Raw genomic sequence first — 24,414 nt, forward strand, 5'->3', positions numbered from 1 at the left:
TGCTTTAACGTGAAGACTTTTGTTAATGTAATATCAACTTGCAGGGAGAATGGGGGAGGTTCCTTCCCTGCTGTGCTTTTTCTGAGAAAAAAGCTACAATTTGAGCTCTCCAAAGTGTTTTAAAACAATTATGTAACTTTGATTTTGTTGTGTTGTTAGAATTATTAATTTATATTTTATTACAGCTTCTAAAACCATGTTATATTTTGGTTTTAACAGTAGTTCATTCTAATTTTAATCTTATTTAGAAACCAGTTTTAATCATTTTGTATTTCATACTTGTGGCTAATTCCTTCTTAATTAGCCTTCATTTATTTTAATAATGGGATGTGTAAATACTTATATAGACTTTATATCATGATTTCCCCTTCCTCTCATGTATTTTAGTTATTTTCAATAGTATAATGTAACCAAAACACCTTTGCCAACGTAACACCTTGTGCAGTGTCAACATACAGGGGAAACAAAAATAGTTTTCCTTGAATGAATGGAAGCTCCAGCACATGGAATGTATTGGTAACAAAAGGAGAAGAATCACCTTTCACACTGAGAAAGAAACAGCAGGGTCTAGCCCAGAGCACTGTGGCGGGGTTATCTGGACATAAGCCCTAACCCAGCAGATGTTTGACACTCTGCATTTTGCTCATGTAGTCAGTAAGCTTATATGCAATGCATAAACGTGTAACCAAGTCCTTGCTGTATCAGCGTCAAATATTCAGGTTTTAAATTTGCTATGTTATACTTGAACTTGCCGAAGATAGATAAATAGGGGCTTTTTATTAAGAGCTGCTGAGCACATCCTTTTAGCCCAAAGCCATTTAAGTAAGTGTCAGGCTGTCTATCAGTGCACATTGTACAACAACTGCCAGAGTGGGAAGCGTTGGGCTGCATCGTTGATATAATGTGAGTTTTTCTAGGCTATTTGCCGACATGTTACAAAGTGGGCTCAGATAGCTCCGCTGTCACTTCGCTTACAGGTGGAAACTGGAAACTGCTCTGTGTGTGTGTGTACACGAGAGCAGGTGTGTAAAGAATTCTGTACCTTTATCATTTAATTGCTTGTGTATTTTTATTTGACAAGTGCACCAATTGTTTATAGCTCCCAAGGAGGCCTAGCAGTGCATTTCTGTGTTGATCAAGATCCTTTGGCTTATAGTACAAATAAATGAAGTTTTAAGCAAGCTCTGTATTTTGATAGATTTCATTTAAATATAACATTTGCATGTGTGTGTACTGAGTCTGGTTTTGAAGGAGTTTAGTATTAGTGACGGTATAGTGTACCTATACAGGGTATGTCTGCATTGAGCAGAGAACAATGTTACTCTTACAGTTTTACACTTACCATAGTGAGAGAATTGTTATATTGGATATGTTACTGAAAGAGACAAATACATACATTTAACTTTCTTCAAAGTGCTAATGGGTCATGTTGCAACTCCAGTTGTGTTACAGAGACCATAGATCAGAACCTGGTCTCAAAGGAAAATGAAGTTTTACTTTTTATTATTTCTTGGAAATCTGCTCCTTAGAGGATTTGGTCATTTAGCATCATTTCCCTTCTCTCTTGTATTTAATTTTGTTGTTTTGACACTCTTGTATGGTCGCTGCTGCGCTGTCCTTGGTTGTGCTGCGACATCTCTGTGTGACAGAAGCTTGTGAGTTGTGTATTCAGCCAAACCTGTTGTCTGCCTGGTGATGAAATTGTTTTCTCGCTTGCTCAACTTGCTGAGCTGTGTGGTATGCTGGGCTCAGTCACACTCTTTGAAGTCAGGAATAAAACTCCTATTGATATTCATGAGAGGAGGTAAGGATGCCTGTCACACAATAGTGCTCTGTATAGGGCTGCTTCATCTCTGCCTGGGAGGTGTGGAGGCGGCGGGGTGTTGGTTACACACTCCATAATCAAACTGGTCAGTGATGTCCCGATCTAGCATTTTCACTCGCAAGCGTGGCTTCAGTCAGTATTGCTGGGGGAGCAGATGCAGTTTTTCCAGGGTACAGATGAGGCAGAGGTAACACAGGCACAACAGCAAACAGGGTGGGCCCTGACCTGGTGCTGGTGAATCAGAGGAAGGGACCTGGACTGTGGTTTCCCCCATCCCTGTTGCCATATTGCTGGATTCCTTAGTTCAGTCTGAGTCTCGTTGGCTGCAGATTGGAACAAATCAACCCCGGGTTCCCTGAGGCCAGGCCGTGGAGCCTGGTTACCCACCGCTGAGGGACCTGGGTACTGCAGCAGCTTTGTTCTCCCTGCCCTCGCTGCTGTACGCGCGTTGGTAACGGGCTTGGACCCCAGGAGATGTCCTCATCGCATTGTCGTGGAGCACGAGTCTAAATGGAGCTCAGCTGGGATTTTACATTCATTCTCATAAGCATGATCCCAGTAGTGGTAACTTCTCAGCATGTTCTGTGATATTTAGAGCTGGGAATGAAGTACGGCTAACCGGAAAACAAGTGCAACTTTAATACTAGGATAAATCTTGACACTTTATCAACTTTAGCACAAACTGGATGATTTAATTTCCAGTAATTGCTTTCCCACTGCTTCAAGAAGAGACTAATCTCCTAAGAATCTGGTACTTGTAACCATAAAGGAGCCAACTTTCAGAGAATGTCTGCTTCTCTCCATCAGCTACAGCCATATATGATGCTAGTAAATGGACACCAAGTACCCCTGCAGAGATGGGGTGGCACAGGTACAGGGGCTGTCCCCCACAGAGGCTGGAAACGTTCCCTCACTCTGCTCTTGAGGCAAGTGCCTGTCCTCTGGGCTCCACACCGACTGCTGCCTCCCGCTGCCAGGAGAGAAGGAATTGCTATTTGTGCTTTAAAAGAAATAGCAATGTTTGGAAATTTTGCTTTCATTCTGGATTGGAGTAATAAACAAACTGTCAACACTTCCTTTGATATGAAAATGGAAACAGAGACAAAACACCAAATTAAGAATCAGCATTTAAGATTAACAAAGCACTTTGTTAATGTTTTCTTTTGAGGTATTTTGTTTTGACTATTACATTTCTATAAATATACTGTAATTGCTGATGTTATTTTGTGAAAACTACACTATAGTTCAAAAATGTGTGTCTTAGATCTAAACTATTTTGCTCATACTGCAATAGTGATGCTGCAATGACATGGCCTCTTTTTTCTTTAAAAAAGTGGCATGAGTTGACCTGTTCCTGCAGAAAACCTGTTCCCATGTCTTTCTGAAACAGGATAGTTCCCTGCTGTGGTGGTTAGAATGTGCAAAGCAGGTGCCTTCTCAGGGTACACACCTTTAAAAAAAGATCTTCCTCTTCTGCTTGGTGCTTCTAAAGGGCAACTTATTTTGACTACTGGCTTCCTCACACCTGAGGCTCCAGGTGAAAAAAATAGTCTGGTTTTAACCTGAGTGTTCTCACAGTTTGTAGAGCCTTACAAGAAGCTTTCTGTTCTCAGGATATGCTGGGAGGGAGGTGTGAGAAAAATGCAATGGGCTTGGAATAATATGAGAAAAACACGGGGGAGCTTGATGTGTGTCAGTGTAATGGTTAATGGCTAACCTAGGTAAAGCCCAGAATGTTTATCACATCTAACTGTTCCTTTTTTTTGTTTAATATCCCTGTGAGTGCTCTTTCAAAATAAAAACTCACACAAATACAATTTTTCTGTTTTCAGCCTTTTCTGGATTTGAGGCACCATGTGTGAGCTATTATGATCTTTTGATATTCCTAAGTCTTCTGGATCTATTAAAAGTCTATTAAAAGCCTATTAAAGATTTTTAGTCATTTTCTCAAATGAGAGTGTTTTGCTGATTAGGGATATCAATTAAACTTAGACACCAAAGTGAAAAGAGCAGGCGTATTTTACTCAAAATAACTAAATAATGTAACAGAATAATACGGAAAACATACAGTAAGAAAAGACAGAAGAGTGTACTTAAACAAATAGGAAAATACAGGGTAATGCATCAAATCATTACTACCTGAGAAAGTGAGTAGTGATTAAGATCCATCACCACTTGCATACTTTACCATCATCCAGACCCACAGTCACTGGGGAGCCCCAGTTACAACAAGGGTTTGCAGAGCCTGTCCCTGCAAGTGGAAAATCCTACGTGGTGTGTCCACCCATAGGTGAGGCATCCAAAGTCACTGCAAGTGGGTCCAGCCTTGTATACTAAAAATCAACAAGCCAGAATAACGGGCACGTTCGTTTTGAGCAGAACACCTGGTTTCACTCTCTCATTAGATTCCCCCAGAGCCTGGCCAGGGCTCAAGGGAGCAGCTAAGGGAGTTTCCCTCCTTATCTCATTTATTTATATTCTCTTTAAAACAAGGCCATACGTCTGTCCCAAGGCCGGACAGCTGGCTTCAGGGCTTTGTTAACTTACCCCTACACAGAGAAGAAGATAGATAGATTCAGAATAGACATATTTTCATTGAATCCATCACCAGTAATGAGTGTATGATATCTAAGCTACATCTTTTATTAATGAGCATACATATTTTGTTAATGACTACATTAGTAGTCATTAGCTATAATTTGTTAATGACTACTAGCAGCTTCAGCTTGGGGCCTGTTGCTCAGGCTTCAATACTTCTACCTTTTACATCAGAATAGGTGGTTTGTATAACTTAGTATAATACCTATTAGCACAGTGGTTATCAGTTATAAAATATACAGGATTCATCTATAGGTCAACTCTGACTTGAGCTTATTATCCAAGCCTTAGCACTTCAGGGACATAATTTGTTTTGAAGTGGCTATTGTATACTGGAAAAAACAAAAAACTTTTCCATTTTGAATGGTTCAGAAACAGACAATTTTTTAGTGTCATACCAAGTACCATACTTGGGATTCTGCAGCTATCAGCTAAAAAACAAACCAGCCAATCAAACCATACCCCTAACCTCCTTTTGTAAACCCTTTGATATGTATCGATGTAGAGTATTTTCTGAAGACCTAAGTGGGACTTAAAACTTAGATTTGTTCTATTTGTTTCTTATTGTTCTCACTATTTCAATTCCATTGCATCTCACCTGCTTAATATTGTGTTGAATTGCTACAGATTCTTTCAAACCACACTAATCAATTTTGGTTCAAACTGAGCTGAAATACTTTACAAATTGCTGTCGCACATCAATGTATGAAATTACTTTAAGTCAGGTTAGGTCAGGAACCTCCAGATACCTAATCTAAGCTTCATTATTGACAGCCAAAGTATCTGCCAGTCCTACACCCTACATCATTTTAATCAACGTCGGGCCTAGTGATCTGTGCCCAGGGCTTGGACAGTCTATAATTCTGTGGAAACTTCCAAAAGTCTTACAGTCCTAAACCTCAAGAACCAGGCTTTGTTGTTTGTTGTGGAGTTAAAGACCTCCCAGGGCAGCCTGATAAACTGGCCCAGCCGAGCCTGTGCTGCTGCCGAGACACGTACGTGCCGTCCCTCCGCTTTCCCCGTGCGCTGCTACTTGTTCCTTGCATTGGCTGTCCTGGCCGTGATGTGCCGGGGGAGCCGCTGATGGTGGTGAGAATGGTGAGAACTCTACAAAAATGATGGCTTTCACCTGGGTCGACATGAAGGAAGGAACAGGAAATGCAGGAATGCCCTTTGGGGTAGTGCACATTAATCTCTTATAGATCCATCTGAATCAGCAATATATTTTCTGCCTTTTTTTTTTTTTTGGTTTTGTCTGCAAAGGGCATGACATGATAGCATTGCTGTCGCTTGGTTTCTAGTTTGTTCTAACTTCTGTTGGCATTTCAGGAAGGTGAGAACATGGAAGCACATAATTATGCTATGTAACTCAGACGTTACATCTGTGTCTTCCTTCAGCACTGATGAATATGAACCTAAGTCTTCTCAAATCGGTGCTTGATCTGAGCTTCTCAAGGGTAAGGCCAAATAAGATAATAAGAGATTTGTCCAAGAGCATCAGGCAGAACTGGACTCATACTGTAGGCAGGACCCTGGTCCTGCTCTCTTTGAAAACTCTCAAAACATAAGTTTTGCAGAAACTTGAAAAAAATCTAAAACATAAATCTGAATAAGGCTTTGTGTAAGTTTAGTGCAAAAAGAAAAACAAAGTTTGGGTTGTAAACCAATTTTTCATTGTTCTTCAGCTAAATGTTTAAAACCACCACATCTATCCTAACAAGATGATTTTTTTTCATCGTTGATTCTCAGTAAATACAAGCAGCCCTGGGAACTGACACAAAATGAAATCATACTCTCTGTGTATGTTTTATTACAAGGTGTGCTAAGTAACTTCCCAAGAAGAGTAATTATAATTTCTGTTTCACTAATGAAGAAACTCAGGTGTGATTGCCTCACTCATTTGCTTGGGATCACACAACAAATCAATGATGAAACTATGTACAAGCCTTTTTGTATTCTGGGATTATGTTTAAATGTTTCTCCTTTGAAAATGGAAGGAAAAGGTGATATGCTGTGAATTGAAATATTTTTCAGTTAGTTGAGGGAAAGTGGGTTTCAAAAGATACGCACCTCCCCTAAGCTGAGCTTCATCCTGAAATGCATTTGAAGTAATCTTTGTTGCCATACAAATATGCAAGTCATTTGTGTGCTTTCTTTGCTTTATTTCCATAGAAATAATTGTGTTTTTTATTTTGTTCCTGCTCCAGAGGATATGGTTATAGTTTCCTCAGAAACAGGTAGATATTATTTGTGTATCTTTAAATTTTTTCCCTGAAACAAAGCAAAACAAAACAAAAATACCCCAGAGTTTTCATTAAATCTACATGTCTGTCATTGAATTTCCAGGACCTCTTGATGTTCAATGTTTGTCTTTTTTCTTTTTTTAAGTTAATTCAATTAAAAATATGTTTCCTGTAGAAATGAAAAAGGTTTTGCAAGGACATTATTTGAAAAACTAGTGAAGTGGTCTTTTTTTCCTCTGATGGGGGGAGGAAGAGAGAGAGCAGGCTGAAAAATGGAAAGCATTTTCTCTTACTGCTCCTCCAGTGGTAGGAGAGCAGGAAGCGAAAAGACAAGGAATGTGGCTCTATTGTTTATTTTCTGTAAGTTGGGGAATGACATCTTTTAAAAATGAAAGATTCCTGTCTCTCTGAAATACTTTCTTGGTGCAGAGTTTTTGTAGTTGGTCTGGTAGATTTACGTACACATTCTCTATCAGTGAAGAGTACCAAAAAGAGAACTTTGCGGAAGAAATTAGACAATTTTTGTTGTGTCAGTACGTGCAGGGATTTGAAGGCAAGTGTAAAACTGAAAGTTCTCCATGAATTAGATTTGAGTTTTTCCGGATCGTAAGCATTGCTTTCCACAGTTGTCTACTATCTTTGAAACACACAGGCATACTGTCTTTTCTTCATGATTGCCTGTATTTTGTCATTTTAATTAAAGCCTCTTTCAATGCAAAGATACTTGTAATCAGCACGTAACGTTTTGTCTCTCTTCCAAAAGTTTTGGCTTTGTCTGACATGAGCCCACGAGGGGCAATGATTCAGTTAAGCTTACTGAATGGAGTTACCAGCTAAGTGGCAGTCTGAATGCCATTGGGCAGTGTTTCTTATGCATCTTATACTCTAAAATGCTGTCATTTTTTAGAGTTAGAATAGATTTGCTATCTAGCCTGACCAAATGGTCAGCGTCATCCCCAACGTACCATGGTGATAATTTATTTAATATACTACAGATATGTGATAAATGCTACACTTCAGAAAAGTCCACTTTTTTTCAAAATAAGAAATAAAAGGATCAGAATGAAACCAGAGGTTTTCCCCTATCAGGCAAATCCTGCAGAAATTTTCCTATTAGTTTGTCTCTTACTTTTTAGAGACAAGATGTGAGAGTGGTGGCCCACTGTGGTGCCACCCACCCTTGGAGAAGGTCTGTGTTACAGAGCAGCACCAAGGAGATGTTTAACTTGCAAGTAGCCAAGGTGCAGAAAGCATGGGGGCTGCACACATACCTACTGCATCATGCAGCCAGGAATCAAACCTCACCTGTTACTTTCTGAGTGCAAAGAAGTGGTGGCTCTGAAGCACTCAATAAAACAGTTGAGATTGTTTCATTCTATTACAAGCTGTAAAATTAGTTTTATATTTCTGTACAGAGTGTAGTACAAGAATTTAGAAAAAGCATATTACTTTTTTTTACTTGCAGTGAAGAAATGCTCTGTTTTCCCAGTTTTCAACAGTAATTCTAGGTATCTTGGGAACAACTCTTTTTTTTTTTTTTTTTCTTTAATGTTTTTCTGTTTTAAAAGAACAGGCTAGCAACAGAACTTTCAAAACTGGCAGTTTTGTAGGTTTGGGTGAGACCTGTAAATGGAACGGGATGTTATTTAGGATGATTGAATTTGCTCTCCTAGGGTTTTCTAATTAGGTTGTATAACCGTACTAGACTTTCATATGCATGTGTTTATGCCTCTCTAGGCTTGTTTTGGCTGGTGGGATTCTTTAAGAGCAATCGTGCTGGGAAATGCAGTTCCTCAGGAAGATCTGAAAATTGAGAGCATGTGATCAGCTCTGAGAATTATTACAAAGAGCAAGCTGTGCTGGGGATGTGAGCTAATGGGGTATCTGGGGTGAAATGCACTCAGCTGAGGTATAGAAGTTATTTAAGAGAAGCTGTGCTCTGGGAAAGTTCTGGTTTCTTCTTTTTTGCTGAAGGCTGTAACGGTAAGCCAGTATTTCTGCTACTTTAACTGGGCTTTGATACCTCTTTTAAAATAATAAAGTGGACCTCAGAGAAAAGGACAAGGCTACCCTGTAAGCTGAATTGATTCACCCTTTTCTGTTGTTGGTGCACCTGCATAGAGGCCCCAGGGCTTCTGTTTTCAGCCCAGTCTCCACTGCTGCTTCTCCCGTCCTCTACCAACTTTTTTCACAACGCAGCTCTTTCTATGTTGAAGAGATTTTTCACTTGCTCACCATGTAGAATCCTCACTGATGGTTTGCGGAGGGAGGATATTGTTAATGCTGTAGACACTGTGTTATTGTCTAATTATAAAAGCAAACTAATGTAATTTTGGTTAATAGAGGTGTCTAACACTGAAAAGGTATGCATGCTTACAGAGGGCTTGAGGCAGGGAGGGTTGTGGTAGCAGAGCTGCAAGGGCAAGACGGCCAGTAATGAAAATTGGTAACAGTGTCCATGTTTCTATGATGAGCAAAGTGGTCGGAAGAAAAACAGCAGCTAAATTCACTGTGGTTTTAATGCCATCTCATGCACTGGGGTTTGTTGGGTTTGGTTCTGGTTTTATCCCTTAAAGGTTTGGGCAAATCCTATCTTCTCTGTTTCTCTGGTTGGTTATTTGGTTAATAGAGTTAATGCTGCTGGCTGGCTGCAAGGGAACACATAACACGAGACAACGTACAAAGAAGTAAAAAAGTGCAAAGTCCTAAGTATTATTGAGATTTCTCATGTAATTTACATCCAGTGGGGAATGCCATTTTCCTTTTAAGAAGCTGAGAATCAATCTGTGGCACAAAAAAAAAAAAGACAATTCCTTTGCAAAACACTTAAAAGTAGTAACACTTTAAGAAAGTAACACTTAAAAGTAGTAACACTTTAAGAAAGCTTCCAGCTATTCATACTTGGTCAGTGAAAACTCCAAAACGCTAAATCTGAGGTGTCTGTACCTGCTCTAAACTCTTTCTGAGGTTTGATAGATGCTTTTCTGAAGCTCCCCATTGTGTGATGGTACAGGAGCGCAGCAGCTCCGCTCTCCTCAATGCCTGCAGCCACAACCAGAGCTCAGCTCTCCGCTCGGGCTAGAAGGGTGACTCGTCCCCCTCCTCTCACGTGCGGGTTGCAGGGTTCCTACCACTAAAATCCACATTTGGCCCTGCCAGGTGCCCTGAACAACAAGACCTGTTCCTTGGGGTCAGTTTGTTAACGCATGCTGCCACTTTTCCCTCCTCGCGTTGGCCAGGTAGAGAGGCTCGCCAGGGTTCATTAGCTCCCCCCTGCCTGGCCACAGCCTCCACAGAGAACCCAGAACTTTTTGTAAGGTCTGCTTATTTTAACAGAGGTTTTCATAATGGTATAAAATGAGGATTCTGTACAGCGTGTCTGTAAATGTGAAACTTTAAATACCCTATTAGTATCATGTAGTCCCCCAACAGTCAAGGACTTGAAAGGTTCTTGATTTTATACGCTATGCATCGTTTAAATAAAAGTTGGGGTTTCTGTATGATGCAGTTGCCAGTGGAGATGGTTACTTGCACACCTTGTGGATCATTCCCTGCATGATAAAATCAACACAAGGGGTCAAAGAAAGCAACTTGCAGCACAGGAATGCTTGCTACGGGTGCCAAGTTCATCTCTTAGCTATTTGTGGTGGTCCACAAACTGTGTCACTGTGCTGTGACATTAAGCAGCATTTCTAAGAAACGTAGCTTTGTCGGAGAATTTCTGCTGTCAGGCTGGCACCTGGAAGAGTGGAGAAGTTAGTGCAGCCATGGGCATTACGATCTTTTTAGGGACTCCTCTGAGATGGTATGGCAGAGTTGTCATTTCTGCCGTAGATGGCTGACCTGCTCTTGCTTGTGCTCAGCCCCGTGCAATGCCGGGCTGGCCCTGGCCGTGAGAGCTGCCAGAGGATGGACACCTCTGTGCCCATGGCTGCCTGCAAGTGCCGGCCTTGGGAGGAGACTGGGATGTGATCCAGGCCTATATCGGGATTTTACCTAATAGTAAACCAGTACAGGATGTGCCAGGTCACATATGCCTAGAATAACAGTTGGCATCGATATTTGGCTACCTTATTTACAACTTTGTTGTATGTGTGTTATAAATGAACATTTCCCTTTCCAGGAACAGCCACCACATGTCCCTCAGTCCTACCAAAGCATTTGGGGCGGTCAGGCGGGCCTGTGGCCAGCTGGCTGCCGGGCTAGAGCCCCCAACCTGTCCTGTGCCCAGCTCCCGTCCCGCCGCACCTAGGGACCTTGTCCAAAGAGGAGCGACAAGAAGCTGCCTGGACTTCACCTCCTCCTCGTTAGAGGTGTAGAGGTGGCGCGGGGTGAGGGAAGGGGTGATCCCCCGGGACACAGGTGGCGTGTGCCGGGTTAGAGCGGCTGTTAGGTTTGAAGGCGCACAAAAAGCGGGGAGAGGCGGGTAGAGCGAAGGAGGGTGAAGATAGCTCCTTCCTGAGAATAAAAAGACTGGCCCATCTGGTGTTAGACTTGAGGGTGGGGAAGAGCAGCCGCCCTCAGCCTGAGGGGGGAGGAAGGCGCAGGAGCTCCCTGAGGGCGGGAAGGCCCCGCCAGTCAGGCCGGAGCTCCGCGTTCCCATCCCCTTCCCCGCGGACCTGCCCGGCGGCGCCGCCGTGAGGAGGGAGGGCCCGACTGGCGGTGCCCGGCGGAGCCGAGCGCGGAGCCTCCAGCCCGGCCGGCCGGTGGGTCCCGCCGCCTCCCTGCGGGCCGCCCCGCCCCGCCCCTCGGCCCCGCCCCGCCCCTCGGCCCCGCCTCCCCGCGCGCCCCCGCCCCCCGGCGGGAGGGAGGGGGGAGGGCGGGCTGTCGGGGCCGCGCACGGGGACGGCGCGGGCGCCATGTTGGAGCGTTGCTGAGCCCGGGGTCTCTGTGTGTGCGCGGCGGCCGGAGCCCGTTTCCTGCGCGGGGCGGGGGGGGGGCTGGAGGAGGGGAGCAGCGCGGAGCAGGGGGGAGACGCCCAGGCGGATCATGGATGTCGAGAGGCTGCAGGAGGCTCTGAAAGGTGGCGGCGGGGCTGGCGGCGGGGGGTGGGGGGAGCGGTGTCCCCACGCTGAGAGGGGGGGACAGGGGGTTCCCGCACAGCTGAGACCCTCCTGGGGGGAGGGAGCGCCCTTCGCTGAGGGCGGCAGCTCGCCTCCGCCGGGGACGAGGGTCGGGGTCCCCGTGCCGTGGGGAGGGGGCTGCTCGCGTGGGAGGGAAGGGGGTCCCCCGGAGTGGGGGGAGGCCCGGGGCTCCCTCTGGGGAAGGGTGAGCCCCTGGTCCCCCCTGCCCCAGTGATCCCCCCGGGCTCGCAGCGGGCTGCGTGAGGGGGAGCAGCAGGGGGAGGTTAGTGACCCCACGGCCCCCCTCCTCCTCCAGGCCCGGGGCTCTCCTCGCATGGAGTGCCCCCTCCTCCCCCCGCCTGCCCGCCTGCCTCCCCTTCCTCGGCCCTCGCCTGTACCTTTTCTTTTTCTTCCTCCCCAGTCCGCTTCTGTGCTAGCTTGCCTTGCTGGATGCAGCCTGAGGAAATCAGCCTCTTTCTCTGTTGTAGCTGCTCAAAAGAAGTTGCAAATCAACTTTTGCTAGTCAGATGCATGTAGTTTCTCCACAGGAAAATATTAAGTGTTTTACAGGGCTGGGAAGCTGGTGGAGCTCTTGGGAACAACTAAAGCATTGTGAAAGCATGAAAATATTTTTGTGGCAGCTGTACTGATCGTTAAAGCAAATAAATCGCTGTTATGAATTTTTGTTGTCCTATCTTCTTTTACCATTCTTTTTGTGTCATTCTCATACCAACAGATTTTGAGAAGAGGGGAAAGAAGGAAGTGTGTCCCATACTGGATCAGTTTCTTTGTCATGTTGCTAAGACTGGAGAGACAATGTAAGTGTGACTTTTGGTGATCTTCGGTTGTAGCTTGTAACATTTCTGCGTTTTAAGTCAGTGGGATGCTACCTGGATTCTCTTTTTGCCTGTAGATTGCTTCTGTGAGCTAAATAAGCTTGCCTTGGTTCCCATGTAATTTTGGTTGGATTAATTTTGTTTGCTGGTAGTTAGTTTTATCTGACAGGGAGACTTTTTATATAGGCTTTCCTCACGTGTATCTGTCAGGTCGTATTGATCTTGCTCGGTACAGTAAACCTGTTGCTCTTTAATGCATATTATGTGACATTCGGGTTTTTTAAATGGAAAGTTGAGCTCACTGTTGTAATGCCTGTTGTAATATCTGTAGTATGCGGTAGCTAATAGTGTTATTTACATGAAGATATGAGTGGCTTAGATTATTTCTTCCTAGGCTTTGTAGACCATGCTGTGTGACGATTGCGTCTAAATGCTTTTGACGAAGAGGGGAGAATCACGTAGGTGCTTTCTGCAGAGGAGACACATGGGAACTACTCTTGAGTTTCCGTAGTCGCTCGTTTTTTCAGCTCGCCCAGGAGTTTCACTTTTCCTGGACTTTCTTTCACAGATGACCCTGGCGGATTTCCGTCCGAAGGTGGGATGTAGCTGAAAGGAGCCGTGCTACGCGCTCCTTGTCAAGGATGAGCGCTGGTGCTGCGCTGGGTGACTTCCTTGCTGGATCCCTATTTGGCAGGAAGGGGAAAGGCTTCCCTGGGTGCGTTGCTATAGACTTGCTCACTTTCTGGCTCCCAGGCTGTCTCCTTGTTTTTGAGGCCTAGTGCCAGACTGCAGGCTTCAGCAAGAGATACGTGCTTTTACCAGTGTTTTGTTAGCAACCAGTGATCGCAGGGGCTTTGTTCAGGTTTCTAGAATGCCTCTAACTTGGAAGAGGTTTGTAGGTTTTGGTTTTTTTGGGTTTTTTGGTAGCTTGCTAGTACTGCTCGAATTAATGGTTTTGAAAGAAAAACAAGTTCTGAAACGTACTTTGCTCTTTGAATAGAAGGCTTTGGCTCAGCAGAAAGACACAGCTGTAATGCTTAATATTTTGGTGTAGTACTTATTTTAGTATGGGCTTACTGTGGTGTGTTTTGTCTCTATATGTTTAAAATATATTTTGCATTCTGAAATATTCAGGCTGTTTTTATTGTTTCTGCCACTATTACATGTATTTCAAAGTAATTTTAAAAAGTGACTGTATAGGAGCAAGTTCTTGGGAAATTTCTTCCCTAAGTGAAACTTGGAGAATTAATAAACTCCTGACTTTATTTCCATTTGGGAAATCTAGATGATTTTTTAAAAAATTATTATTTGATTATTATAAAACTTTCTTATACCTGAACTGGAATCTGTCACGTGGAACTTCATACAAACCCTGGTCTTCTATGTTTCCAGGGTTTGCTGTTTTTTTTTTCCAGGTTTGTAGCTTTTTTCAGCATTCTTGAATATTTCAGTTGCATTAAATTGTTTTTTTAAAAAGTGTCGGATGTGAACTTCAGAAGTATCTAATATAATCTGGAGACAGACATGGAAATATTGTTCCATAATGTTTCATTTGCTTCCCATTATCTACCAAAGTCTCTATTTCTTCATCAAATACACTTCTGTTTTCACTGATGTCTTGTGTATCAAAGTATCAGGAAGAAATGAGTAAAAATTAAAATCTCACGGTAAACATTCGTGTAAAGATGCATGTAATATGCATTGTAAAAACAATGTATTTTTAAGCTAGTACAGCTTGAACACTGTAAAAGTGTTACTGAATATACAAACCACCCAATGCATTTTAATTCAAAATGAGCTAAATATTCTTTATTTCCAGTTATGCAAAATTAACTTTATTTAATAGAAATCTAAACCAGTAATAAATAATTGCCTTGGAATGAGAAGATGAAATCTAAAATAATAAGTTTGTGGTGACATTTATTAGGACTTTTATCAGTTCAGAACTCAGTTTAAAAAAAAAAAAAAAGGATGGTTAAGTCAGGGTAATTGCACAAATGGCTTGCAGATTTATTTATTGAAAAACAATGGATCTTACTCGGTCACAGCCTGTTCCTAAAGTAACAAACAAAAAGTGCCTGTGTAAGTGAGGACCAAGGCAAATAAGGACAAGTGAAATGGGAAGTATTTTTGCTTTGAGTTACTGCCGTTTCTAGGAGAGTTATACAGTGTTCATGGAGGTTCTCTCAGCTTTCTAACTTTGTGATGAATGCTGATCTTTAGATGATACACTGCATCCTGGGTTAGATGTAGAGTGTTCTCACCCCCACCCCCATACCTCTTCTGGATGTAGTTGCAGCAGATCTTGTAAACAATTAGTAAACTCAGTTTGAAAGTGTGCTAATGAAGTAAATTAAAATGACACTTAAGGCTCTCATCAAAGCATGACGGTGGCATACATAGCTTGCTTAACAGATTGAAAAGCTGTTGGGTACCTCCCTGCCCCCATTTGTTTCAATGTGCTTATTCATCTGAGCGAGGTATGAACTGGTAGATGCAGGTTTAGGTTAGGCTGTAATTTTACTAGTATTTCTCTTGGCAGCGTCTTGGTTAATGCAGCCCTTCTGGTGCTTGTTAGACTGTTTATGTAGCTGCATGGTAACCTAGAGCAGGAAGCTGCTCGCAGTTGTAACTTTGTTTTTGGCAGTACTGTTTTTAACAAGGTTCAGTTCATTGATCCAGCTTGTTTTGTGCCTGTTAACTTGTAGTCAAACCCCAGAGCAACTGAAGAGATGAGGTAGGGGAGGAACAAAGGGTGGGAGTTGTATAAGCCAGCACTGCAACAATGATAAGGCTCTTCAGAGTGTATCTTTATTGTAATTACCAGTCATTTTCACTTACAAGGAAGGTCTGGAATAAAAATGTTGCTAAATTTGGTTATATTATCAGCATAAACTTAGTTGTGTTATCAGTACTTTGCAAGTAAAAACCTGATCATGCAATCATGTGTGTTAACTTCATCTATTTGAAGTTTAAGCTATCTTCTTGTGCAAAGTTAACTATTCACTTAGTAGTTTGTAGGATACGGCCTGCATTTACAAAAGCCAGTCTAAACTTCCTTTATTATAGTTGAACAGAAGCAAAAGTTTGATTGCTTGCCTGCTTCGAAATATTTTTGTTTCTTAGCGGTTGCTGTGGTAAGATTTAGCCTTAGGTGAAATATAAAGTTTATGGTTCAACCTTTTTTAATCTTGTGTTGAGTCTTGGTACTTTCTTCTTTTCAGAGGACTGACTTGGCTTTTTACTAGGATACTAACATGGAATTTCCTTAGCGAGACCATGTCAGGGAAGATCATTATAACCTCCTTTTCTCTAGTTTGTAAAAGAACTGTGTGACCTGTGAAACTTTGTAAAGTGAAGATATATGAAATTTGTTAGTCTTAATACTTTATCTGAAAGACCTCTTTAAAAACAGGATATGTTTTTGTGCTTGGTTTTTTGCATAAGATATCCACTTACCTATTTGGCTTTAAGAGATGGTACAAAAGTCACAGAACTGCAATACTAGAAGTGAAATTTTTTTGTTCTTCTGACAAATTCATAAAGAACAGATATGAAGATCACTTATCAGTTATGATCTCGTGTTTTGCATTTCAAATATGTTTTACCTCTTAGGAACTTCTCTTGGATTTAAAATTGTTCTGCCCCTTCAATAGCAAAAATGTTTCTAAACCATTTATTTAGGTACTTCAAGAAAATCCAATTTGTGGGACTGGAAAGGAAACCTAGACTTTTCCTTTGGTTCTAAAGTTGAAAATAAAACTTGGAAAACAAAAGTAATCAAAAATTTTATGTCAGTTTTCTCTGCATTTCCCCCATTCCTGCCCTGGGGCAGGCAACCTATAAAGCACAGTTTTAATGGCTTACTGTAGTAGAAGGTATAATACAGTTGCTTACTGACAGCCAATGAATCCAGAAATAAGAAGTGAAGTACCAAAATCTGAAGAAATACAGTATATAGGTAGAAGTGATTAACTGTAAATAGTTCTAGGCTTAAGTAGAGAGCACTGTTCTGGCCAGGACATAATGAATGCAGTATAAACAGCCATTAAAATACATTCTGGTTTTAATTCTTTGTGTAGTCAAATTCTTTACTCATAGTTTCCCTGGAAGATCTGAAATACTAATTTGCACCTCATCTAAGCGTGATGACAGGAGTTGTCTCTTCACTGGTTTTCCTGAGGGCCAATCTAAATGCTTTTCTGCAGTTTGAGTCAAGTTTAATATATGTGATTGTAGAGCAGATAAGAACATTTATAGTGTCATCATGGAGTAGTGTAAATTGGAAGAGACTTCTGGAAGTCATCTGGTCAGACCCTATATTCAGGGGGAGCAGATTCCTAAGTTAGGGCTTTGTGCAGCATTTCTGAAAATCTCTGGCGATGGCACTTCCACAGCCTCCGTTTGGCTCCCTGTTTCACTGCTTTGCCACATGCACTGGGAAGATGTTTCCCTTGCAGCAGTTTGGGAGTTTCCTTTGGAGCTGCCTCTTACCCCTCGTTTGTGCAGCTCTGAAGGGAGTCTGTTTCTGTCTTGCCTGTACGCAGTTGGCCCTTCCATGCTGAAAAACAGCAGTTAGATGGTGCCACCACAGCCGCCTCTTTTCCAGCAGATGATGTGCTGCTGTAACTTCCCGCCTAGGTTGTGTGCTGCAGCTCTGTTAGCTGTCTTGGTAGACTTAACGCTCATCTCACTCTTTCTGCTCTTTTACCTTGCGTGACCCCAAACCAGACAGTATTGTGGTTATGGTCTCATAAGTGCCAGGTAGAGGGGTGTAATCGATTTGATCTTGGAAATGTGACCCAGAGTGCAGGCAGCCTTTGTCACAGCGAGGACACACCAGCAGATGTTCAGCTTTGGGTACTGGCCCCAGCATTGACTCTCAGCAACATCATTTGTAACTGGTTGCAGTTAGACTTTGGACCCCATTAACGATAAGGTGTGCTGTGTAGGCCGCATGGCCCACTGTGCCATGTGTCCTGCTAGAGCTGAATTAACAGTGTCTGCTGATCTCCCCTCATCAACACAGTCAGGTAGCTCAGGGATGATTTGTTGTTGGTAAATTATATAACTGTAAATGTAAGTTACATAACCATGGTTATATCAAAGATAATGGCAAAAAGTGGTTTCTGATCCTTTGATACTGTTTCATGTACCCTATATAGCAGTGAACTTCTTTTTGTTACTGCGTTTTTGGAACACTTTTTTGGATCAGTTTAGCTTTCATATTATTTTGTTACAGCAGTGAAATAGCTTGTCAGCTGTAGAAAAGATGTGAGTGGAGATATGGTAGTAATGAACATGTATGAGAATGAGTTCCCATTCTCAGCTTTAGTGTTTTAATGACGTATTCTGAACTCTTGTATAGTAATTTCCTTATGTTACAAATATGTAGATTTTTGTAGCCATATGTCCTTTAGCTTAAATTTAAGTCTACTTTTTTTCTATGAAGTATGTTCTCTGGTTTTATTCAACCAGCAGTTTTGTTGCTTGATATGTATGCTAGTATTTTTTGACTAAGTTTGAAAATTTTGGTCTGATTTGGAGGGAAATAATTATCTGGAAATCTTTGAACTATTGGGGGAATGTAATTCCTTCTGATTTTTTTTTTTTTAATGAAATAAAACAATTCTCAAGTTCCTGCCATAATAAACAGGATAATATTTTCTGAAAGAAGTCTGTGGGCTTTTGTTAGTATAGGCCTCTTCCATTTCCATCTTCTCAGGGGAGCAAGACATGTGAGTAAACTTCCTTGCGTTGTTTCCTACTATTATTCCTTACTAACTCCATTCCACTAAGGGACTGGAATTATTCCCCCCTAATTCCCAATCCACTGAACTGTGTTTTCTATCTCGTAATCCACTGATGCCTCTGAAGGAGAGGATGACAGTTGAAAAGCCTGCTGATTTATCTTTGTCTAAGATAGTTTAGCTTCCTTGCCCATTTACCTATATTTTTTAAAAAATGTATGTATCAAATGTGCAGTTGTAGTACTTCAGAGGAATCGGTTGTGATACAGATGAAATCACTTGTTCCTTTAGGAAACACATATTATTGTAGTGTTTTATTTTACATGCTGCCACTTCATATCAGTTGGGAGTGGGGTTTACAGTATAAAGGTCAAACTTTTAACTGCCATTATAAAACGTGCATGATGAAATGATCCTAATAAACTTTAGGCTCTATAGAATACACATGTAAGGAAAGACACAAGGCAAGCTCCTCATGGCAGTGCTAACTTCTCAGTGTAATCGGACTATTTTAACTACAAATGTCACTGTATGCACATGCAGACTTTCATTTGTAAGTACGTCTGTCTTCCCTGTTGCTATATACAGTCTGTCTATAAGCACGCTCCCTGTTAGTCTTTTTGCAGGCAGTTCACTCTCTGCACAGAAAACCACCCCTCTGTTTATTCTGTAGCAGTTAATGCAGTTGCATGTGCTTCTGATGATCTCCTTTAGTATTCTGTTGGCATCCTACTCTTCAAGCTCAGTTCTCCTGTGTTGATTAATTGGGTTTGACTTCATCCTCAGAGTTTCTGTCAGTTCTTACCTTTACCTCTTTGTTTCTTCACTGCTTCTGTGGCTGCCTCAGCACCACCTCTGTCTTTTCCTTGGACCTCAAGTGTCCTGTTGCACTTGTTACTGTTTTGTTTGGAGTACATTCCCAGACGTTTGGGTATTGTTCCACTCCATATTACACTTTACAGTAGCAAGGATGTTTTTCTGTTTTGACCTTGGAATTGACGAGCCTTGCTCCCTCTTCCTGTCTGCAAGTTTTGGGAAGGTTGGTGCTTGATGGCAATTGGGGGGAAGGAACAAGGCAACAGTGCATGCAGAAGGGAGGATACAAAGCAGTTGGGGTGGTGGATTATCAGGTTTGTGGATAAACCAGACTGATGTTGCTTTTCCACAAAGCTGCTATGTGGCTGGCAAGTCTCAGTTTTAGAAATAATACTACTTGAAGACAGTTACAAGATTTCCATGATGGTTACAGCTGATGAGGCTTTCCTCAGAAGTGGTTAAGGGAGTGTATGACGCAGAAACACCTAATGCCTGTGTATTAGGTCACTGAGGTAGGGGACATCTTGCCAGCCCAAGCCTAGTGTGTGTCAGCTGAAATGCCTTGTATACAAGCTGACTGGGTGGCTTTTGTTTCTGGTTTTGGAAAGAATTAGTAACAATTGCAGTTTAGTTGAATCTAGTAGGACTGCTTTCAGACCTGAGTGAAGCCTGTGTTTTTGTGGGACAATGCATGAATTGGCAAGCATGGGAATGCCGTGCAAAATAAATTCAGATCCAGAAGTAGTTGCACGGAGTGCATTTTCCTTAGTCTGGTTTCCCAGCTGAATTGATCCATATAGTAAAGATTTGATAGTATTATCTCAGTGTGGTCTGCTGCTCTTCTGCGGTAACCTGTGGATCTCTATGCACTGGTCATTTAACAGCGGTAGCGGCACTTTTACCAGATGAGTTACAGCATTTCTTTTGTATGGTTGGTTATTCTGTGCAAGCTGGTGATACCTGGAATGACTTGTCGTGTATTCATAGATATGTAGAATTTAGTTTGTGTATGGAAGAGCGTGTGTATTTATATATGCAATCATCCAAACAATTTTATACTACTTGGAGTGATTTTTTTTTCTGTAGGTAGCTCCTATATAGTAATTTCAACTTGCTGCAAATTCAGGAAGACTTCTAAATATGCTTCCCTTAAGTTTTGGCTCCTAGGCTTCTGCTATACAGGTTCATTGAGAAAGTGCCAACTATGTAATGTTTCTGTATTTTGCCTGCAATCAACTCCAGAGTCCTGTGGAATTATTTTGTACTTTTGCTTGATGGATTATTTTTCGGTGCAGTATCTCTTGAATGGGATGCATGCTAAATAGTGCTATAGAATTCTTGCAGAATCTCTGTTACACAGTGCACAGCATCACTCTTGAAACATGCCTTGGTGAACATTACTCTGTTCAGTCAAATTTTTTCTGAAACTGAAATAAGTAAAAGCTTAGAATAGTCCATGGAATTGTTAGAGTTGAAATAAATGTGTCGTCTAAATTTCAGCAAAATGTTCAATCAAGTTAAAGGCATGGGTTTGGGGAGGTATTTTGACATGGGTAATGCCTATCTGCTATTGACAATCTGGCTGTGGTGTTCAAATGCAGCCACAGTTTTCTTTGGTAGAGCAGGTGAATATAAATGTTCTTAGGGCTTGTGTGATTGTAACTTGTGTGAGAAGTAAGATACTTCCTCCTCCTGAACTTCTTGTGCTAGTTGCTTAAGTGATATTGTTTACAACTCTAAGGTTGATGTGAATGCTCTTTAATTGAAGTTTAAAGATTAAAACTGATATTTCAAGAATACGGTCACTGAAATCATGCCTCTCTGAAATAATTATTCCTAGTATAGTTTGTAGTAACAACTGGATCAGTATCTTGCATTAAATGTTGCAGAAATGTGTAGTAATCTTGTCTCTGTCTTGAAGATATGTTCTACAGAAATGAGAGATATGGGCTGAGAAAAAAGTTGCTGTAGACAAAGTGATTACTGAGAGTTCTGAACCATGCTCTGTGTTTTATAATTATACAGGGAAATATTATTTAGAACGTCACCAATCAGATTTTAAAGTACACAAAACCCAAATAATTTTAAGATAATCTAGTACAGGGGGTGACAACTAAACGATGGAAAAAGATAAATGTAATAATTACACAGAATATTGGTAAAAAAAAATATCCAGAACTAGAGAAATAAAATCTGTTGGGGTAAAGTATCCTGTAAAAACATGTGACAGCAGGAAGATACTAGGTTTGCATATATTGTTGCATAAGTTTAGTGTGATTCCTGAACTAGTGATTTTGCTGCATAATAGAAGAAAAAAGGTAACTAAATTGTAAATAAGTATAGTTGATATTGCTCAGTGGGAGGATTTAGCTGGTATTTGATTCTTATTCATAAGTCTGTGTTTGTAGAACTTGGAGACCTTCACAGTTAGAGGAAAGTCAGTATCCAGGGTGATTGTTCTACTTTTAATAAAACTTGAGATTTATAAGTGTTATTTGAATATGTGCATAAATGAAATTGTATGAAGTCAGAGTAAGGTAAGAATTCACATACTGGTATATATATAGTGCAGAAGCATAGTAAGTGGAATAGCTCAGTAAATACAACAGTTTGTTCTTATCAACCAAAGGTAACTTCAAGTAAATTTTCAAGTGGAAGAGGGAAATCTAATGAAAATACCATCTACTTTTACTTTTGTCTTTATAGATAATCCACTTCTGGTGGCTTGTGGAAGTTTCAAAGGCTTTCGGTTACTTTGTGTGTGTTGCTTTCCACTCTGCTCTAAGGAATTTAATTCTTGAATGAAGAATCTGTTGTAATCTTTTTACTTTTTGTTCTGTCGTCAGTTTTTGCCTGTAAAATAAAAGAAAATGAAAGGTACTTGAGTTTCATTTTAGATACTATATTAATAAATGTACTACTTTAAAAATTCTGAGTCCTAGTTCATTTTTTTCTGTTCCATGGAACAGCTGTATTCTGCTGGAGTCAGCTGAATATTTATCAGCAGAGATCAGAATTAGTCCCTTGATGATTACAGATACTACTTTAATGTCTTCCTCAGCTGTCTGTTTCTATAACTAAGTCTTAATCTTTGTTGTTCCTGGCAGCAGCAGTAGTAATTTGCAAGTAGTAGAGGTGAACACTCATACTACTGAAGCAGATGTAGTTCTAATCTATTAGAGTTTCCCTGGTTCGGGAATGAGCTCGTGATGCTCACAAGAGGGAGAGCAAAGAATTAATTTAGGCTGACAACAATCAGCGAGTAAAGATGGAAAAATATCTTCGGTGGTAGTGGGAAATACCAGTTTTTCCTCTTTTGGGCTCTTCAGTATATTTTTAATTAAAATGAAAGGTAACATGAGGTCAAATCCTACTGAAGATAAAACGCGAGAGCATTTTAATTTTACATGAGTTATCAGGTGAAAGTGAACAGGATGCTCGCCCAGGAAGAGTGCTTGCCAACATGTTTTCTAGCAGGATTATGCCCTTCTCAGAAAAGCATGATGTTCCAGTTGATACACTGTGCTATATCACCTAAAGTTCAAAATTTATTGCTCATTCAGAAACGCCAATAAAGAATCTAGCACTTGCTTACGGTTTTAATTTAATGTTAGGTTGAAGGGTTTGTGTACTTGCCAGAAGCATTTAAGAAACTCTTCTGCATTGATGCTTTACTGTGTAAATCTGTTGTCATTGTTTGGCATTTCCCGTGTTAATCTGCACTGTGTGGATGGTGAAAATAGCAAGTGTGCAAAATGATAACACTAAGATTAATTGCATCAAAATAGCGAGAATTAAAGTAAAGCGCAGGAAGTAGGAAAAAAGTTTGAATGAGTATTTGAAGCAATAGTGGAATTAAGTAATGTGTGTTCTTTTATCTGGTACGTGAGGGCAGCTGCTTAAAGGAATGGCTTTGCTCTCTGTCACATCACACGTTCTTCCTTATCTGTAGCATTAATTCTGTGATTAGATTACTGATTTGCTTCACTTCCCTGTGTGTGGGAGCACAGGAATGTGTGGGAGCAGCAGAGCAGGCTTGCCCCTTTCTATGTAGACCAGGTATAAGGTTAAGTACATGGTGGGGCAGCACCCTCCCTCACTGTGCTGTGATGAAATCCCTGCTGAACCACAGCCTGCTAATCTCCCCGTAATGGGAGCTCAGTATTGCCAGCTTCCTACCCCAGATTTTTTCAAAGGTATTTTCTGAAGAAATTGAGAGCTATTTTTCTACCACTGAGCACTCCTTGCTAAGAAGCAATCTTATTTAATAAATAGTAATTCCTGGACAAAAACTAAACTGTCAAATGGCAACAGGGGTGGGTGGGTGGGTTGGTTGGTTGGTTTTGTATGAAAAATGCTGGGGATTGTGTTTTACAGGCAGTTGTTATTAGCTTGTGCACGCCCTTCTGTGTAACTGTGTACTTCCAGGTATCCTTGTTTATACCCAATCCATATATCTGAAAGTAGGGTGTGCCAAGTAAGGTAAAGATTAAAATAAAACAACAACAACAAAATAATAGAGGGAGTAGGCTCTATCTACTGCCTTTCCCTCCCAAAGAACAGAGATAACTGAGGAAGCGATGAGCGGGAGGGAGAGTTTGGCCTCGGTCTTCTTTCCAGAAGAGGACTGCAGTCCATCAGTTCCTCCGCACAGCTTCAGCCCCTCCGGTGCCTGTCGTGACCAGAGGGGACCTCCTGGACGTGTGCTCCGGCTGCCCTGCCGCTGCCGGGGAGCGGGGCCGCCACTCTGGGGCAGGCTCCCGATGCTGACTCCCAGGTGCTGCCCTTTCCACAGCCAGGGGGAAGGGAACCCTCCGGGGGCTTCGCATGGCTGGAGAAGAGTTGGGGCCAGAGATGGGCCTTTGGTTTGAGAAGTCATGTATTCCATCTAGCCCGCAGTATTCCTGTTGGGATACGTCTTGTGGTGAGGCTGTGGAAGAGCATGTTGGAAAGTTTGCCAGCTTGCACATGGGATTGAACTGGACACATGATTGCTGGGTGCACTTTATTTTCTGTGCCTTTTGACTTTTCAAATGGTTTTGGAGGTGTCACTGACAGATCAGAATAGAAATGGAATTAACTTGTTTTGTATGAAACTTAATTTTGCTTCTGACAGCCTGGGAAAATTACTGTGTCTTAGAGTGTATCTTCTTCCATGAGTTCTAGAGCAAGACACAAAAAAGAAGAAAGTTATTAAAGTTGGCAAGTTATTTCACTTAAAACCAGCTGTTTCCTACTAGCAAGTCTCTGTGGGAGTGTAATCTAAGTCAACCATAATTGGGG

At 41.5% G+C, this 24,414-nt stretch overlaps 1 protein-coding gene across 2 annotated transcripts in view; it reads left to right on the forward strand.

The window, feature by feature from the left end:
- Positions 1-11,629: 11,629 nt before the first annotated feature.
- PPP4R2 (protein phosphatase 4 regulatory subunit 2) overlaps positions 11,630-24,414 on the forward strand; it is a 32,958-nt gene continuing 20,173 nt past the window's right edge. For both annotated transcript variants that reach the window (XM_074914003.1, XM_074914004.1), the window contains exons 1-2: positions 11,630-11,689; positions 12,466-12,547. In XM_074914003.1, coding sequence (XP_074770104.1) covers positions 11,656-11,689; positions 12,466-12,547 — 116 coding nt within the window. In that variant the 5' untranslated portion in view covers positions 11,630-11,655. The remainder of the gene's footprint in view (positions 11,690-12,465; positions 12,548-24,414) is intronic.

This window comes from Athene noctua, chromosome 10, assembly GCF_965140245.1.
Source record: "Athene noctua chromosome 10, bAthNoc1.hap1.1, whole genome shotgun sequence".
Lineage (NCBI taxonomy): Eukaryota > Metazoa > Chordata > Aves > Strigiformes > Strigidae > Athene > Athene noctua.